General features: G+C 40.7%; 1 protein-coding gene across 3 annotated transcripts in view; it reads right to left on the reverse strand.

The window, feature by feature from the left end:
* NTRK2 (neurotrophic receptor tyrosine kinase 2) overlaps nucleotides 1-20,851 on the reverse strand; it is a 200,211-nt gene that overhangs the window by 48,736 nt on the left and 130,624 nt on the right. For 2 of the 3 annotated variants that reach the window (XM_075078494.1, XM_075078499.1), the window contains one exon: nucleotides 1,742-1,872. In XM_075078494.1, the coding sequence (XP_074934595.1) occupies nucleotides 1,742-1,872 (131 nt within the window). Of the gene's footprint in view, nucleotides 1-1,741; nucleotides 1,873-15,821; nucleotides 16,374-20,851 lie in introns of those variants that run through there. The other variant, XM_075078495.1, reaches the window with a different exon arrangement.

The raw sequence follows: 20,851 nt of genomic DNA on the forward strand, positions 1-20,851 counted from the left end.
ACACATCTTCAAGAACCAATGCAAGAAACCCAGAGGTAATTCTTCCCACAGCTGCCTGGAAGGTCTTTATTAAGAACACTACAAGGAGTGGATTTGGTAAAAAAAAAAATAACAGTATGACAACTGGTCCAGAAAACGATAGATTTGTCATCTAAATCCATGGAGACATCTCTCCCTTTAAAGGCTGAATGGTCTTCCTTTCTTCTTTGTGAATTATACTGAGAAAGAGCAGCAGAGAGTGAGTGTGGCAGAGCATTTAACAGCAGAAGTGAGAGGCTCCATTTGGTCAGGACTTTCAAAGAGAGCAAGTGAATGGAAAGACTTTTATTTTGCTATCAAGCAGTTCCCTGAAGTGATAGAGGAAAGGCAATTTCCACTCTAGCTTCACCAAAATACAATAGAAAATTCATTCAGATCTAGTTTTGTCATCTCCTATCTCTTTGCTTTCTCCTGTCTATGATATATCCCTTCAGGGCTTAATTTTTTTCTCACCAGTCAACATGACTGAACAACTCCCAGGTATCAAAAAGCTTGTAAGCTTGGCAAACTCCAAACCCCTGTTATTTATGATGGAGCAAGAAAGCATTCTACAAGTCCATCCTCCTTTCATGTTTTCTCACTGTCTGACCCAAAACTTCCAAATTCAAAAAGATGATTTGTTTTACTGTATGTTTTGATTCAAAATGTCACATGCTTGCTTAATTGTGACTGGTCAGATAAAATTATTTTCTGATCCCTAGGCACAGCTCAGATTCTGATTGTGTATTCCCCCTGCATTTAATGAGATACCTCAAATGCTGAACACCTTGTTCAGCTTTTGGCAGAACACTACAGATGGAGATAAGAGATTGTTGCCAGGGAGACTTTGCAAACTCTTAGAGTGTAGTTTCACTGGTATTGTTTTCTAGCATACATCCATAGCTGAGGTCAACAGTCTCAGCCCTTCCATTTTGCGGGACAAAAAGGTTTGGTATAGTGAAGCAGGTTTGGTGTCCAAGCTCCGAGATCAAGCTTGAAATCTTCTTAGTCCTTGGTAGATTCCCAATGTATCATGTAGTCTTTGCCATTGATGAGAACCAAACAAACTCCATCTTTTTTTTGCCCCAGAAATGTGAGAACTAGTCTGTATACTTGAAACTCCAACATTATGGCCATTACCTGTAGTTTCCTCCTCCTCTGCACTCCACGTCTAACATATCATGACTTTTGGATTTCTGTGCAGCAAATGTTTAACAGCACATGACAATATGATCCACGAATTTGTTATAACAATCCTGGTAGCTACATTAATGACAATTACCCAAAGTTAATTTCAGTGGTTAACTAGAAGAATGGCATAATCCTGAAAAAGAAAGGCCTTGTTTGACTAGCAATTTTACACATAACCTATTCACTTAGCTAGTAATAGATTATTTTTTTTAGACACACATATATGTCATATGTATTTTTAATGACCTAGACATTATTTTTCACTAATTATATTTTAGATAGATCGTAAAAGATTTTGCCCTTCTGTGACACAGTCTGTTTCCCCCTTTTCCTTACGAAATTCAGCTCTCATTTTATAATCCACAGTAAGATCAAATACCACATTCTCTTAACACCCCATTAGCCTTGTGATCCCTTCCACATATATCAGAGCAGTTATATTGGCTATGGAATAGGCAAAAATGATCATTTACAAATAAAATAGCATTAGTTGCAACCATGAATTAATAATGGAAACCCTAGATTCTTTTACCTTCACTGCCACCAAGATCTTGTCCTGCTCAGGACAGAGGTTATAGCATTCTGCCAGAAAGACTTTCCCAAAGGCTCCTTCTCCCAGTTCTCTTTTGAGAACGATATTATGGCGCTTGATGTGCTGCACAACTGTGAAGAGAAGAAAAAATGGAGGTCAGAACTGAGCTTCAAGGCCAGGATGGGACGGGGTCCATGCTTACAGCTGCACAGAGACAGGGTTGCCTGTAGAGTGGGGCACATGTCATGGAAGGAATCAAATGCCTATGTGTCATTCATTAGTGCTTTGTCCAAAAAGACTGAGTTCATATATTCATATTTGGAGAGTAGCGCATTTGCTGTATAAGAAGATATGGAATTAAGTGTCATCTGGGAAAAGGCCGTTTATCATCGCATTAGGATGTCTGCTGCAGAGCAGACATAACAGCCAATGCTGGTTTTTTTAAAACATGAAGACAAAGAATCAGAAAACAAACCAAACCTTTCTCATACCACTTCTATTTTTTTACCTCTAACAACACCTGAACAGTCTCATCCAAAGCCAAAAAGTTTTAAAATTAACCTAATCCAAGAAAACAAAATGTGCCATCTTTCAACTAAACCAAACTTAGTCACTGGTTCTCTTACCACTTGTTCAACTGCTTTCCCTCTCTGTCCGATACTACCAATACAATAAGAGAGAAATTTCGTTCTCACAAACTTAATTTACAGTATTGCTCTGAAGTAAAAGGAATAAAAAGATGGGCAAAGGTTTTAGTCAGCATATGGACAGGGCCTTAGCTGAACTGCTGTCTAGAATCAATTGATCCAGACATTAAAGTCCTTAGGCATTTTTATTTAACTCATTTTACATTTTCCTTTCAACACAAGCTTCCATTAAAAGATTTAATATTTAAAAGACTGTACCAAATTTTTTAGAATACATTATCCATTTGCAATGTTTAAGCTAAATAAAGCAGCTGTAAGGGCAGTTTAACTGGCCAATTCAACAGGGCTGACAGCTTCTGTTGCTGAAATTGTACAAAACAGTCAGCATCTACAGATGAATTTAACCTCAGTGCATTTAACTGCTTTTTCAAACACTGAAATTTAACCCTGCCTGGACAAAGCCTATTTGCAACATAAACCTTAAACACAGTGAAATAAATGGAAGTGCAAAGGCACCAGGCCAGCTTCTGCAAAGGCATGAGTCTCACCTCAGCTGCTTAACTACAGGAACCAGGACTGAATCCTATCAATAATTTAGGATATATTCAGATACAGACCAACCCCTGCCTCCATGCTTGACCACATGCCTGTTCCAAACCAGATGACCACTTATGCAGAAACCACCTTGCCTCCATTACTAAAAGATGGAAGACAGAGTGCTGCTGGTAAGAGCAGTGGGAATAAATGGAACAGCCTGTCCCCACTGCTGTCACCAGCATTTGGAGAAAAGGCCCACGGCCTACAAGAGAAAAATGTGTGTCCCCCACACCCTGAGCCTGCAGCGACATAACCCAAGTACACTGCATATAAATGCACTTCATATCCATGTGCATGCATATGAGCGGAGCCCAGTGCTGGAGAGAAAAGAAGAGCGAGAGATGTCCCCAGGTAACTCCATCATGGCTCTGCCAGGTGGGCAGTGCACCAAGGATCAGATGTCCACCAGACCCAGCTGGCACCTGCCAGAAACCCCTAGGCCAGCATGATAGCAGCCATGCCCTGGGACCAGAGTGAGGAAAACCATCTTCTTGTCATGCCACACCAGACCCATTGGGGCTTGCTCCTGTCCCCACAGCTGGTGGCTGCAGAGGGGGCTTAGCCTGCGCCCTCCTCCAACACCAGGTCTCCTGGCAGAGGCCACAGGTCCCATTAACAGCCAAGTACACTTGAAATGAGACTGCAAGGTAAGATTAAGTTTTATTGTGGTGATGCATTTATACGAGTACCCTTTGTTGGGCCCACTACCTGAGCAGCTCCCCTGAAGTCAGTAGGAATTTGGTTTTCGCTCATATTTCCTCCTCAGCACTGTCTTTTCTAGTAAAGCACAAAATGCAGTCAGCACAAGACAAACCTGAACCAAAACCCCATGGACACAAGTTAACCAGCATCCCTCACGTCTGCTAATACCAGTTACAAGGCAGGCACGCCGGGAGGGCTGCTGCCCTGGCATGTCTCCTAAGCATGGGAGTGTGGCACACCTCGTGACCTGAGCTTTAGAAAATGCTTACTAATACACACGTACTCCCCTCTACCCCCTGCCAAACCTGCCATTCAACCCTGCCTCTTGGGGAATTCTTCTCTTTCTCTCTGCTTGACCAGTATCAGCAGAAGGATGCTTCTTTTCCTTTCCTAGAAAGAGAAGTTCAGGTCCACATTACCAGTGTCGCCATCTGAAAATGTCCACAAAGACAGGGAGCAGGGATGAGATCCTGTCCTACTGACGTCTGCAGAAGATCTGCAGCAGAGGCAGTTTTTCACTTGGTTTTCTCCACAGCTGCCAAAGACCTCGTGATGAACACAGTTGACTGACTGAATTTTGTGTGGGTCCTCTCCATTTTGAACCCAGCACACCCCTGCTGTTTGCCCTAGTAGTACAAAGGTTTTTTTGTGAAGTTCCTGGAGAACTTCACAAACAATAGAGTAAAAATAAATAAGAAACATATTAAATACTTCTGTGTAGTACACTTACAGCTGCTGCTAAATGCTCTTATATAAACCAAGCATTTGAATAAACAACCCATCCCATAAACCAAACTGTCAAAACTGAAACACAGCAAGCCGCAGAAGAGATCTGCACAGAATGTATTTGTAACTTGTCACGCTCTATCCATCCCTGCTACCTTTCTGAGCTGCACTGAGTTACTAAACAAATAAAAAATGACAGTAAATGTGACTAAATGGGCAGATATTGAATATAAGAACAATGTAAGTAAATCAAACACATGTGATGTGACGGAAATACAAGCTAAGGAAAAAATCCATTTAGCACACTCGAGGCCCTAGCCATAGTGACACCATCTTCAGTAGGAGGAGATTTCAGCAGGAGATATGCTGTAAAATTCAGGTCAAAATCTGCTTTCAGTTAATATCAGGATAAAGCCAATTATCTCTTTTGAAGTCCAAGAGATTATCCTGGATTAACATTGAAGAAACAAAGCAGAATTTGGCCAAGTAGGTGGTATAACTGAATTACCAAAGAAATTGTCTCATAACATTGTCTCACAAGCAAAGATACGCAAACATTAAAAGGGCTGCTATGCATTTTTCTCCTTTTGACTCTAAATGGTGATTGCCTTTGAGCTGCTATTTGTACTTTTAAGAGCACATCATCCCTGGTTTAAAAGATCCTGTCTGATTACTGTAAAAAAATATGTTACATTAAGCTAACAGCTAAGTCGAGTTGAAACACTTTAGAGAAAATGCAACATAAAATATGAAGTGAGACTGAGCAAATTAAACAAGGGTAAATGCTGAAAGGAGGCTCTGGTGTTAAATAATAACCACACAGCCATGCCCATAAAAGCAAGGAACTCCCATGGATAACCGCAGGCAACTGGCTGGCACAGCGGCAGAAAAGGACTCTCTTCCCATCTCGAGGTCTCAGAGACATCCCACCAACAGAACTGGACTTCTAGGTATTGCACTCACTAGCAAATAACACATCACACTGGAAATGATGCATCGAAGCCTTATCCTGCAAACGCTATCTGCAGGCATGAGACTGAACTCCCCACATAACCTAACTCTGATGGCGAGGCTGAACACAGAGGGTCACACCATGATCTGGAGTGGGTCCCAGCAAAAAAGGCAACTCAGGATCACCTCACCACATTGAATTCACTGAGTTGGATGTGACTGGTTCCAGGCACAGACAGCAGGACACTCGCCAGTATAAATTACTAAAATGTTTCTGTACATGACTGAAAAGTGAAATGCTGTGACAGAGTGAAAGCGTTTTCCCCTTGGTCACAAACAATAGGTCTGAACATTTTACCACCACATGTGACCACTACACCACCTAAGCTGACCTTCTACACAGCATGGGGCATAGTGTTGAGTTGAATGACTTGTGCCTGGCAGGAGACTGCCTCCAGAAAGTGGCTGTCCCAGTCTTGATTTGAAAGCCTGAACTATTCACTTGCCCTAATGTGTAATAATTTTCATTGCTAATAAAAATGCATGCCTTTTTCTTTGCCTCTTAATTTTTAGCTTGCCTGGCTTGCACCTCCCTCCCTTGGGCTTTAGGAGACTTTCTCTGCCAGCTGAACAGCTTTTTAAGGTCTGGTATTAAATATACATAATTGACGCTCTTCTCAGTAAGGCAAAGAAAGTTTGTGAGTCATTTTCATGGCTCTTCTCTGGAAAAAAATTCAACAACCTTTTAGAATAAGTTGTTTCCAGTTGTTTTTCCCAATTGGAAGCCATATTCTTGTATCACACTCTACAAGGTTGTGATAAAAACATAAGATCAGCTCCCTATATCTCTGCATGACCAAAGTTCACACTGGTCTCCTTTCACAGTTGGTTTTCCTAAAGAGCACAAAAATTACATAGTTACGTGGTATGCATGAGTGTATCTCATCTTGAACACTTCACCCAACTACAATACCACAAATGCTGTAAGTTTCAGCTATGTTCACATATGTCTTATGAGAACAACAGGGCAGGGATCTGTCCTTATGGAGAGGCTGCAACACAGACTCACTGCCTGATGGACAGTAAGAGCCACAGCAGACAGGCTCCGTCATCACTGCTCACTGAACTACCAACACTAGAAGATCCTGTTGTGCTGCATGCCCACTCAAATAATCTGCTGAGTCTGTTTCTAGGATACTGTTCAAAATTTTGATAGCAGTACACATGTGGAACTGTTGTGATGTAATGTGTTGTGCCAGGACTCTGAGAAGGTAAAGAGGATTTCCTAGATGCCAAGTAATCAAACAAGGTAATGTTACAAACATATTTTCAGTTGCATAAGAAAAAAGCAGCCACAGAAAAGACTCAAGCTTGTGATGTGACATGAGGTGCCACAGAAAGACATTTTCTGAGTTTCTTCATTTCTTCTCCCACCATTTGTCTTGCAATTGTGAAGACTTGACTATTTCTAAGATCTTGCCAAAAAAAACCCAAACAAAACCCAGGTGTAAATGCCTGAGTGATTGTTCAGGTAGTATACCAAATTTGTACACCATTTGTTATTTACATAAAAAGAGGGGTGGAAATTCAGAAAATCCCATAGTGGGAGGATGCAACATCACTATGAACAGCAGACAGCAAGTCTAGCCCGATGGTCGTCAGATTCTGCAATGCAGCACCTTTACAGCTCTGTGTGCTATTGCCAGAGTAGAAATGTTGCACATTGAGATATCTACTCACTAACATTGCAATAAAAGTGAACAACCACCTTTTTTTTCTTTTTTTTCTTTTTTTTTTTTTTACCCTTTTAGCCTGTCAGGGTTGCCTGGATGCAGAATTAGGCCAGCTCAGTTCTGAGAGTATATTTCTGATTATTTGATGTGTTTAACCCATACGGTATTCATTACTGATTATCCTGTCTGTATTATTGTGTAGTGCTATTGCTGTTTAATTTTTACCATACAGCAGCACCAAATTCTTATACGAGACCGGTGCCCAGCCGTTGTAGGCACAAAAAACCAAGCAGCATGTTTTCATACATACAGTCCGCAGCTGAGATTCAACTCACACCTCTTTAACAGAAGGAAAATAACCCCAAAGAAAACCCACTCCTTGGATACTCTGCTCTAAATGGAAGATGCTGGTACAGGCTATAGAAAACTGAGTACGGCAGATTGACAGAAGAACTAGGTCAGAAAGGCACTTGGGCCTTGTCACATTACTCATACAAATATGGCTTCTCAATCATATTGAATTTTGTTTTTTTTAATTGAAAAAGAACAGTTTAATTCAACAGTTGTAAAGCAGCTACCCCAGAGTGGCCATCAGTGATTTTCCAGATTTTGCACAGGCATAAGACCCCAAGTGGACCTTGAGGAGACATTTAATGGACAAGTTGAATAGGCAGTGGTCTTTCTGGAAGAACTGGAGACATTTATGAAAGGCAAACCTGTGAGCACTCATAGGAATGGCATAATTCCCAGGAATTTCCTAGCTGTCAAGAGCATTACATTTGATGATAAATCCAATAACTGTGATTGCTGCAGCTTAACCTTTCAGTTGCTTTATTTACAACTTAAATCCTCGCAGGATATATACTTTAAATCCTAGAGTGTCTGTTGTCTTGCCTGAGAATTAGGCTTCACTTCGTGACATAGTGCTGCAGCTCCTGGGAGGAGTGCCCAGCCCTCCCTGACCTGCCTGCAGCAGCAGGGGCACCACAGCTCTAGCCCACTGAAAACTGATTTTGCTGTAGCTGGCATGGCTCTTCTCTGGCTGAAACTCAAGTGTTTGCCGTCTTTTGGGGTTAATATTTTATTTCTGGTGAGGCTTTTTATCTTACTCTTTGGTTACAGTAACTGATTTGTTTTAGTTGGCTAAGATCCCCTCAGTTTGGCTACAGATAGGCATACTTGATTAGATCCTTATAATAAAATAAGAACTACTAAATAATAAATTATAATAAAAATGTTATCATTATTTTAAGTGCATGAGCCTTATGAGCTAAATTCACCCTTCAGAAAAACAAGAATAATGAAGTTCACAGTTTTTCCAGGCATAAATTTGCCCTTGTATACAAAACCTAAGGTACACAAGGCCCTCAAGCCTAAGCAATTTGAAACTGCTTTTTATTTTAATTATAAATATGTATCAAATATGGATTTGATCTGTTACATATTAAAACAATTGGGATATCTTAAAATAAATGAAAGCTAAATTTGACACTCTCTGTTTGGAATAAATAGCAGATATTAATCACTCTGCATTTCTCTTTCTATGCTGCTTCCAGACTACTAATAGCTTTTCAGCACAGTATGGTAAGTCATACCATGAATCAGAAAACTGTGCTGGAATTTCCACCAAACATTGCCTTTGCAGATGTGTATATGCTTAATTTGTAAATGCTAATCTCAATGCACTTCTTCCAAAAGGTTAACAATCGTAAAACTTAAAGGCTATTGTGCACGAGTTGCTGTATAAGACCTCTGCTAGTATTATTTTACTGTGGCAAATCTGGTCCATCTTCCATGTTTAAGTTAACTGGAGACAATAATCACACCATCACTACCCTTCTCTTAGCTCAGACCAGGAAGTCCTTTCCCTCAGTATGATGCTAATCTTTAGTGATCTTCTGTGCTGCAGAAAGAGAAGCACTCAGCCAAGGACCGGGAAGTACCATCTAGCATATCTCCTATAACAGACACTTGCAGGGAAGAAGGGCTAATAAACATCCTGGCTTCAAAGAATTAACTCTTTTCTATCTCTGTTTTCAGAAAAAGACATAGTCTGAAAAGCATCCCAGGATGCCAGCCTGAGAAGAAGGACCCGGAAGAAACATCATACATACAGAGACTGAGCCATATTCATGCTTGGCCTAAGTGGGTATAAAGGTGAAATTCAAAGGAAATTGCCTTATTTTTGATGTAGGTTTCTCTGCTTTGCTTTTTTTCTTCTCATTTTAAAAGGAAAAAGAAATAATTTTGTACCTTGATAAAAGGGAGGACAGAAGGATTTTACCGGTGGCCTTTCAAAAGGAAATATGAAAAGTAAATGGAGCTTTCAAGCCTGTGAAGGAATAAACCACATGCTTAGCTCACAGTCCCAAATTCTATCCCCTTATATAAAAGTTAAGCACATACTTAGTCTTTACCTTTTGCTGAATTATTTTACTAAAAGACAGAATAGCATCTGATCTGCCAGGTTAGATGAGTAGGTGTGCCCTGCTGCAGCCAATTGTGCATGGAAAGAAAAGGGAACAACAGAGAAAACATCGCAGTAGCATGACAGAACCCAGACTTTTATATATCACTTTTATGCATATTATTTACCCTTTTCCTAATAATTTTTGTCCTGCTTCAGAGCACCTTTTACAGTTCTATCAGGCCACAGCACACTGTGTGGCTTTCCATGAGGAAAGCTGAATCTTGTGCACGGCCATATTTTGCTTTCTTTGGGCCAACTGACGGAAACTCCTCTCCTAGAGGAAGGTTCAGTCTCTGCCTGCTTCCTTAACTGCACTCAGTTAAGGCGTTGCTGCTGTGTGTTTACTTGCTCTTAGGATTCTGTGCATACTGCCCCCTTTCCTGGGTTTTGCCTTAAGTGGCCTTTAAAGACAGAGGAAAGTTGCAGGTTTGGTTATCTCCCAGGAGGACCCACAAAAAACACATAAAGACATTGGCATTGCAAACAAGCAAAAGAAGAAACCTTCCTCACCCTTTGATCAGAAACCTGTATTACTCACTGAGAAATAAAATCAGCAGGAAGGAGTGAAAACAAATCTTGAGTCTTCGTATACACTGAAAATGAAAGAACCTCAGTTTGCACTCTGTCCTCTGGGGAAGCAGAAGGGGTTAGCGCTAACTGTTATACTGCCCTAAAGCCCCATGTGACAGAAGAGATGAACAAAACCTTCATAAAGGGTGAACAGACCTGGAAAAGAGGCTATTTCCTTTTACAGATGTGCTGTGTCCTTCCATGGCAAGGCATCTGTTGCTCTGCTTTTGTTTCACTGACAGGCTGGCATACCACTTTGCTGGGGCAACTCATCTACAGAGGCTTATGTCTTCACAGGGCATTTCCCCCTTGGCCCCCGTTAACGGTTTCAGAATCCCGGTGCTAATGGCTTAGAAAGGCAGTTGTAACTGGCAGCATATGGATGCAAGGTACACCCAGACAATTCGTCTTTACTGCTGGGCTGTGCCAGATCCTCTACTGCAGCCACAAAGCAGTCAAAAAATTATTACATTGTACTAGCTTCAAACAAAAGCCCTACAAGTTCTCAGAGGACATCCAAATGAAGTGACAAAGGGTTTGCAAGACTGAACGAGCTGAGGGTTTTTCAGGATCAGATCCTCAACAACTGCAAAGAAAAGATGACTTTTCTTTTGTCTTGTTGCACATGCACTGGAAAAAATTCTTCCTCTGTTTCCATATGAACATCGCTCATGCTTCAATTTTCAAAGATTAAAAAGATCTGCTTATTGTAGACCACACACCACGTCCTCTGCTGACCTGGTTCTTCTGTCCTGCATCCTCCAAAGGACTAAAACCATAACAGGTATGTTTGTTGTATGATAACACAAATTATTCTGTGTGTAAAGGTCCTGAGGTTTCTACAGCCTGGGTGACTTCTCATCATTCACCAGGGTCTGACAGTCTCCCCAAATCCTAGGGAAGGATGCGAATGAGACTCTGTCATGCCCCTTGCATTAAGCTTTGCTTAAGCAAACAGTGGTGCTCCTTCTTGGAACTGCTCTGTAAATTATAGTAAACTATAGCCCAGCAGGATTTGAGAATACTTCAAAGCCTTTCTTAATAGCAGCAGGGTAGGTGCCTATTCTAATTGTCTGGCTAGAAAACCCAACCTGCTCTGCAGATACAGTGAGAAAAGAAAAGCTGTGGCTTGGCAATGGGAACAGCAGGACTACCCCAGATCATTTCTCTTGCAAAAAATGTCACGTATTTTCTCCCCTCTTGGATCTGCATGTTATTTTCATGTAACATGAAAACTAACACATCTAGCTAACAGATCTTGAAGAGTATATGAGAAAACTCCTTCCATTCACTCAAGCTTTGGACTGTGCTATCTGTCAGTTGAAATTGTTTCTCTGCATTTCAGTCCTCCTTCTTTGCTAAAACAAGTTTGGTGAGAGACCAGAAGTGTCAACTATGTACAGCCCCTGCACAACATAGAGTGCAGGGCCATTTGCGCTTTAGTGAATCGGAGGTAATGCTATGCTCTGTATGCCCTCGTGGCCGCAGACAGCTAGGCACCAGTCACTCACTCAGCACGTAGCGCGTCTGTCCACCTAGCAAGCCAGAGGTAGGCTTAGAGTAGGAGCAGACAGTGCCTCAGCTCTACTACAGACAACAAACCGACAGGTCTGTTTCTCAGCAAAGCTCCCTTCAGACATCTGGTCAAATAAGAGCTTCGTAAATTTTCACTAACACACGTAAATCCCCTCCCACATATCAATAAAACTTTATTTTAGAGAAAGGGCTTACTCAGAAGTTAATGATACGATATGTCAGCAGCTAATGAAAACCAAAGACCTGTGCTCTTTAGGATAACAACAGCTTCCCACAGGGTCCACTGTGATAATGAACTGACAGAGCCCCAGTACCAACAGCAACAACACAACCAACCAACCACTAAAAGGGATCTTTCAAAACTGTGGCCCATGATGAGGTTGAGGACAAGTTCGGTCTCTACCAGTATGCTTTCAGCACCTAAAAGCATCTTGGGTTTGAGTTGATAATTACAGTGTGCTGAGCCAAGCAGCTGTCACTAAGGAACAGGAGCTGCCCAGATGAAGCAAAATGCATAGAAATTTACTGCTGATTTATCACACAGTAATGAACCCAGTTACAGCCTTCTGAAGCATGGAAGTGAAAGACAGGGAGGAAAAAAAAAAGAGGAAAGGGAGAAAGAAAGAGCTTTGAACATTTTGTTCCAGTCAGTTTCCAAAAAAGAGGAACACACCAGGCATGATTCAATCAAAGGATGCCCTCCCACAGCCCCGCTGTTGCTGGAGAAGTGGCCACTGGGCAGATACCCGAGACACGTATTTCCCAAAGCACACAGATCCAGTCTTTGCTGAGATGTGAACTCTCGCTGATGGCAGCAAACACACATAGCAGGGCAAACAAGAAGAACAGCAGAAATGGCTGAATGAACTTTATTCAGGATCTGACATGCAATGTCAGTATAACGAACATGACCTAAAGAAGAGTGTTACACTCATAAGCAGACTGAGTTGGCAGCTCTGACCAATTAGTACCAGTTAATTTTATGGTGATAGCTAGTACACATGTACGATATTCTGTAAAAGATTAATAGATGTCACCATAAATCATAGTCACCTTTCTCCCCTGTGCTCTTTATATTTGGAAAGTACTTACAGTTGAATCTTCTGTAATACTTGCCGTAGACTGAAATGAATGCAAATGTAATTCTGGCAGTCTCTGCAAGAAACCAAAAATGCATGGACCAGAAAGTTCTCTTCTCACCTAGCATCTATATGACTACTGCTTTTAAAAAATGAAACTGTTTTATTCCAGCTACGGTGTACCATGATATTTACAGCAACTGTAGCCTGCACAGAACAAAGATACGCAAAATGTACGTATTTTCTCCCCTTCCTTCTGAAGTTCAAGTTCTCTCCCAGAGCAATAAATACCAGCTGCCTACATACTCATGTACTTGGAAAGCATTTTGAGCAGCAGTAACCAACACAAATGACTACTACATTTGTTGAACTGTAATAGCAGAATACCCCACATGCTTATCAGTAAAGGAAATATTAAAAATTACCATCATTTTTATTGTTACCAGTGAAGCAGCTGGATTTTTGTCTCAAGTTGCTTGGAACTGGCACTTGCAGCTAAGGAAATGGGTGTTGCCTGTTGATATGCACATTGTCTGCACTCAGCTAAAACACTGAGGTACACAGAATGTTATTGTTAGTCCTACGGACAAGATCTCACCAGGTTACGTTAACAGACCACTTTGCAAGGAGTGTTGATTAACGGCTGCCTCCTGCAAGACCACCACCAGCAGGAGAGCAGGTACAGACCTACTTTTAGGAGGGACTGCTCTGAAGCCAGTTACAGAGCTGGAGGACTACTTTGCCTTTTGGTAGTCCAACATCCACAAAATGGTTCTCAAGCAATTTCCAGGACTCTATGTTTCTGGCCTGCCCTTTGGATCAGAATTTTAAGCAGAAGAGGAAGGGTCAGAAGCTAACATTATTTACAACCAATTTCAAGATATACCGGGTAGCTTTTCCAAAGTTTTCTCATGCACAACTCTCAACTAACTTATAGGCTACTGTGCTGCTTTCACCATTACATCTGTCACATTTATTCTTCCCTTGCTGTAACATTTTCTTTGATAGGATAATGGTATTCAGCCATGTTCCAAGAATATAACAGGCTCTAACTGCAAAAATAACCATTACTGATTTGCATTTTTCCTTACAGAGAAATTAGAGAGGCAACATCGTTTGCTTCTGAAACCTAGACACACACACACACAGAGATGAAAAGGTATTTCTCATCAGCACTTTGGCAAACAACCCCTACAAGGCTTCTTCTGAGTGAATCCCTTTATCATTGTTTCCCCCACCTAGAAAATAAGGTCAGAAATGCTTACCTAGCTGTTTTTGATTTTGTGTGTGTGTGTTTAAATATTAATTACTTTCTATTTGGACAGTGTCACAAAACTATAAAGTATAAGTTTTGTATTCATCAAAGTTCTTATTTGGTATATTTTGAAAACAATGCCCAAGCTCCTTGCTCTCATAACTTTCTTAAATTTCAAAATCTCAAGTGGAAACTCTTCAGATATGGATTTGGCAGCAATGAATACTTCTTTTTATTTTTACAGATTCTGGCCTCCTTGAAGTTTAAGTGCATTATAACACAGTCAAAAATAAAAGCAATTGGAAAGAAAAAAAATACATTCAGAAAAAAGATTTACAACACTGTTTCTCTTGCAATGCCTTCACTGTTATCTTGCATGCCATGAAACTAATCCTGCTCTCACTCACAAAATGTACACTGGGAAACTCAGTGGAGTCCTAGATTAAGAGTCACAAAGAGAAGCTGCTGAAGAAAGCAATTAAGAAACCCACAGCATCCCCTAATTTAAGACAAAAAAACCCCAACCTTGCCACAAACAAAAGAAAATGTGAGGTCTGTTGCTTAGCTAAGTGTCCTAATTTTTTGCTTATTCCAGTCTGTATGTTGTTAGTTTGCAGAATTTATGTACCATCCTGCATAAAAATAAACAGGCCCTCAGGGATTAACATACCACAACCAGCACTTCAAACCTATTTCCTGCAGCTCCCTTTCCACACCTTCATAAATGTAAACAAATAAAGATTTCTGAACAGGAGCTACTGGAATAATTTTCCTTCGTATTGTGCCAAGCAGGCATCAGAAATGCCAGTTGTTGTGAAAATTCAGGAAAATGTTAAATTGCATCCTAATGAAGGCTATTCTAGCTAAGCAACAAAACTACATCATTGGGAAAAATCTCTTCTCGAAACTATTTTAAAAGGTATTTTTGCTCATAATTAACCAAGCTGAAAGCTAGCTACAGTACCTAGGAGCAAGAGGTTCAAGAACCTGTGTTATCCCTGCTACTGCACAAGAAGCGCTGTGCTTTCACATATGGACCTTGCTGAAAGCCCTAGTTAAGGGTAGCCATGATGACTCCTGCTCCAGTACAGCATTTTTAGTTCAAGCCCAGCTCTGCGTAAGTCTGGTACAACTTTCCCAAATCACTGACGAGCTTGTCACTGACATTGAAAGGAACCTGAAACAAGCAGTCTCACAGAAAAGAGGTACATCTTGCCTGAGAAGTACCTCTGAAATTCAAAAGATGGTACATACATGGCAAATGTACTATACGCTGCAGCTTTCCACCTGGTAATTCGTATCTGCAGATATATAGGCGAGGAGGATTATCTGCACCATGGAGTTTATTGCCTCCAGTGAGAAGCACAAGACTGAACTGCTGATGGGCTTGAGAAGGGACACAGGGAGAGATTAAATATGGGCAGGGTGCAGTATGAACTCTGAAAAAAAGAAAAGGAAACTGAATAAACTGCTTCAGTTCAAAAGAAAGGAAATCTCCAGACCTCAGTTGATCAGTAGTGCTAATCAGATTTTCTCCTGTTTTCTCACTTAAGCATTTTAAGTCCTGTTAATTTAGATTTCTTCATCCTGAACAGCCTGTTACAACTGCTCAGGAACAAGCTAAACATCTGTCCTGCAAAGACTGCCCTTAAAGGTTTTATACATTTTCATTAAATACTATCCATAGTACAGCAAGAATTTGTCCATATCCAAACCAACGCCACAGCCACTTGTTTCTGCACAGTGATGTTTTTTTCTGTTACACTAGACAATCATATTTGGGGTATGCTTAGAAAAAAAGACAGAAACTTTTGCTAGCTTATTTATCACTACTTGTTAGTGACTCAACTTTATTTCGATGCCACATATTGCACAGCTGCCAGCCTGTTGGAAATATTTCTGCATCCCATTTGGTTAGTTATCCTACAATTTCAAAAGCTTGTGATCTCTTATGGAAGTTTGCAGATGTAATTCCCTCACCCTCCCCAGCTATAGCATGACAATGCATGCCAGAACACACGCTCTGGCACAGACTTTGGAGACGGATGTGGAAAGGTTACACAATTTTGCAATAAATTCATTATGATCAAGCAGCACCAGTTAAAGCAATCACTCTCCTGGCCAAATAAATAAGTGAGGAAAAGAAAAACAAAAAACCCAAGTCTTCGCTTTTCTGATGTCCTGTTGCATCAAAGCACAGGTTGCAACAAGCTGAGAAAGTGTAATGTGCTTCAACGTCTTTTTCAGTTGCTATGGTACAGTTTCTTATGGAAAATTCCTTGTTCTGCGTGATGTTTTTCCTGCCTCATTTGGGATGGCAGAACCGTTCCTTGTGTCACCTGAGAAACCGGGCTGTCAGTTTCCACCTATTGGTGAGAAAGAAACTCATCAGCAGCAGAACTCAATGGAAAATTCCTCGGGTAGAAGTTTCTGCGCTGGTGGCCAACACGACACTGGGGAGGAAGGATGGATGGGTCAGGGGCCAAGGGGGCCACGCAGGAGATCTGGCTTCCACCTCAGGATCAGCCACAGATTTCCTGCGTAAGCTGGGGCAAGGGATTTAATCCTGGGGACTCCCTGCTCGTGCAGGCAAGACAACGAAGCATCCTTCCTCCATTCTTCACCCTATGCATGAAGCCCCAGGACTGTAACCTGCCCACGGGCCAAACAACTAGCTCCAGGTTACAGGAGCCATACAGACTATAGCCCAAAAGCTCTTCAGGCAGGGGTTATTTGCAGCTGCGGAGTCTGACAATACTTTGCACATGGGACTCTAGAGTAACACACACAAATAATAGTAAATAATGGCATTGTTCTCCTCTCTTAAGGAAAAATACAAACATAGGCAAGGCGGGAAAACTCCAGCTTTACTGTAGAGCCAAGCAGGAGAAAACATTAGGATTTCAGAGGAGATCTGCAATCTATTTTCTGCATGGATAATAACAAAATTTGCCAGAAACATGGTATAAAAATGGTATCATAGCATCACACTGGTGATACAACGCAATCAGGGATAGTGTCTTTTCACTGGGGAATTTCTTTTAAGGATTAGTTGGAAGCAGTCTGATTTTAATGTGACACTTTTCCTTGTGGAATGTTTTTCCTTCCAATCAAAAAATAATTGATTCCACCACTTTTGATTCATGACAAAACCAAAGCATGGTTTAAAAAAAGAGAAAAAAAAAAAAAAGGCATTAACATTTTAATGCAGTTGGATACCTGCTATATTTCAGAATGCCAAAATTCCCATGGGCTCCCTATGGTGATGAGAAGAGCTTTTGACCTCTCTGAGGAAATGGGGTTTGAAAATAATAAATGTGTAAGTGCTTGAAAAGGGACTCCTTTAATAATGTCTATCATGAGAATAATGAGCATTCAAGATGTGACAATGCAATTGCACTCCATGGGACAAATTTTCTGTTGGTGCCAATATTTAAAGCTCCATTGACTTCAGTGGAGTTTCACCCTTTAACCCAAGGAGATTTGGGCTTGTTGGATATCACTTGCAGTTACATACAACTGCGTTTGTCTTTTAGAGTCCCTCCCCTTCCCAGATAAGTTCAACAAGAAAATTAATGGAAACTAGTGTAGGAATGAAAGCAAATGTGCCAAGTATTAACTGAACACAAGTCAGGACATTAAAAATTTTGATTCCCAGACCACTGACTTCAGCATAAAGCCCAGTCAAAAAATTTGACTGAAAAACAGTAATGGTGTAAAATAAAGTTTCAAAGATTCAGCAGCAGAAAAATGTTAATTTTCCGTTACCTTTTTGGCTTTCTAAAACAAAGAATCAAATTCAACATTCCAAAGTGGAAAAACCCTTTCCCCCCCCCCCACCTCCCCACAAAACACACACACAGAAAAATTTACCCGTAATTTTGAAATATCTGCCCAAATGAACTTTCCATTTTAAAATACCAAATTATTTAAATTTTACTTAAGATGCACATTTTTCCCTTTAAACATTTCAGTTCAAAACTTGAGATAAAATTTAATTAAGTGCCCTCTGCTTTAACTTACTTTCTGATTTTAAAGCAGAAAGTAATTTTGAAATGCTGAAATCTCCCATGGGAGGAAAATTCTATTTTTGAACAGCTTTACTTCTGTGCATTTAAAAGTTTGGTGGGGGAGGAGTTGCACTGAAGATGGAATAATTCAGTTAAGGCTGCATTATTCTGGTAGTACAAAGTGGTAAAGGCATTAGGACCTTTCTCTCTCACTCTGCATTATGGTGGAGGAACCAGTCCTTCAAGGCTCTTATCAGATGAAGAACTGGATGCCAATCTCATACAGAAGCCTATGTGGGATGTCTGCACATCAGCACATTGCTCGACTGATCCTTATCCTCATTCTTATCCAGAGGCTACCAAGTTTGACTCCCAAGGAACTTATGCAGTAAAAATCATGTGCAAGTGGAAAGGATGCAGAGAATGGAAGTTAAAACTCAGCTTTAAGCATGGCAAAGTTGTAAGTAAGATCTAATGAAGTTATAGAAGTTTGAACCAAAACCCAAGATTTGAATACAACTGACTTTGACAAACTTCACGTCCTGATCTGAATGCTGCAAGTTAAAAGTAATTGCTCAGAAAAATCTCACCCAGACTGAAAAAAATTATAATAATCAAAGAATAATTCTGCAATTTAATTCCTATGCTACTGCAAATACTTGCCAATGTACAGATCCTCTTGAAGAGCAAAAGTTTTGCATACAGCACTATTCTTGTGCTAGAACTCACCCTTTGGATTATGATGGGCCATTTCATCTTCAGTAAGGTTGGTGCTCTTATTTTAATATTCCTACCACAAAGAAAATCCACAGAATGGCTCCTCTGTTTTTCAGCAACCAATGCAAACCATAATATTTCTTAAATATCCCACTGCTTTGATAATCACAAGCACTGCTGTTATGTTTCCCTTATCCCAGCACCCTAATAATCTTTCTCCTCATATCCAGCAGCACAAGTAGCAATTTGGGTCTGGAGGAGGGGGGCACAGATGGGTACAGAAATAAATGGTGACCCACAAGACCTTTTTCTTCTTCAGCTGTCTTGTAGTCTATTGATTCTTTCACACTCCCCAAAGTTACAAGACATTTTATAATTATGACCATAATGAAATGCTATCAGGGATTTAAGAGGACTTCCCTCCTGAACTTCCAGAGAGCCAATAAATATTAGTTTAAAAGCTATAAAACCAAATCAACAAAGAGTTAAAGTTGCATATACAAGGCCCTGCCATGGCAACCTCCAGTTCTCTTCACTGAGGCTCCAGAAGTGTGTGGCTAAAATTCCCTTCCCAACTCGACCCGGATATTCAATTACTGGGCTGTGAGGATGAAATGCAGAAAAGAGGGAAAGCTTGATGAACACATCAGCCTAGTGAAAGGCAATTAAAAAGATCCTTAATCAAACACTGCTGCTTTTAACAAGTCAGGTAATGTATCAAAAGCAAAGCCTACTTGCCCAAATCTTTTTGCTCCCTGAATCCAAATCCTGAAGTCATGCTGTCGGGGGGGCAAAACCTAGGCAGTGACTTTAATTGCTTGAACTTTGGAGTAGTACAGCTGGCTTAATTGGAGTAAACGACTAACAGGCCTACCCTTTTGTCTTTCTTATCTTTTATTTCCTTTTTCCTCCCCCATCTTCTCCTTCCTTCTCTTTGTCTGGGAGCGGGAGATTTGTACACATCGCTGTCTCAGAGGGTGCCACTTCTCACTGAAGCCCTCTCTGGTTATTGCTTGGATACATGCAAGTCATGGGCTTTTATATTTTCCCTGCAATTTTGAGCATGATTTATCTGTTTCATCTTTGTGATGTTGGTTTGGTTTTGTCCCATCTAATGAGTTTTATCGGTAATTGTGTCTCAGAGTTCATATTTATGATGCCATGAGTAGAACAGTGTCACCTTCAACAATATGCTTGCTGGCTTAAACAACACCTAGAGATAAAAGTAATTTTGCCATGTTTGCAACATGGGAGGTATTGCCTATAGCAAAGCCTGAGGAGATACAGTGAATTTTGTCCATACAGAGCAGCTGCCTGTTAAGGGTAACAAGTGAAATGTTAAAGAGTCTGCATTGCCTTGCTTTTGTTCGGTAATCTTGCTATAAGAGTGCACCAGGTCAAGAGACTAAATATATTCATACACTTAATATTTTTTGCACTCACAGGTACAATGTGCATTTCACAAGTCTTTACACTATTCTTCCCTGATGCATTGCTCCACCATCTTTCACTGGGTTGAAGAGGAGGGGAGAAGAAGCTTTTGTCTCCTATGAATCTATTCATCACCTTCTGTGGATCAGACTGAATACTAGCTGCCCAAAAGTATGATTTTATTTACAGTCATCCTACAGCTTGCACAACTTAAACACACACCAAGAACCTCAATAAAATTCAAGTGTATCAAGATGCAGAAATGCTTAGCTTGCACAGTATTAAATGGCTCATTAGTTTACCTAAAAGCAACAACCCAAAAGCTAATTCCAAATACAGTCTTGTCAGAGACCATGAAGTTTGTCACATATGAGGTTAGATAAAGCTTGTTCCATCACAGAATCTGTGATACAAAGAAAACTGCTCACTGGTATGGGCTCAAATATGTTCAAACAGGCTTTGATCTATGGCATTCTTAGCCTGATCACCCAGAGAGTAAACATGACATGTGAAACTCCAAGTCCAGCTCAGCACTGACACAGCTTCTAAGGATCTGCCAGCAGAAAGCAGCACAGTGAATGGTGGGCAGCTTGTGACCACAAAGGGTTTATACCTGAGCTTGTAAACGAATATTTCCTTGTCTTATTATAAGAGTGTGGAGATCTAGGGAAGATTTAAACCCAGGA

Source organism: Phalacrocorax aristotelis, chromosome Z (genome assembly GCF_949628215.1).
Source record: "Phalacrocorax aristotelis chromosome Z, bGulAri2.1, whole genome shotgun sequence".
NCBI classification, from domain to species: Eukaryota; Metazoa; Chordata; class Aves; order Suliformes; family Phalacrocoracidae; genus Phalacrocorax; species Phalacrocorax aristotelis.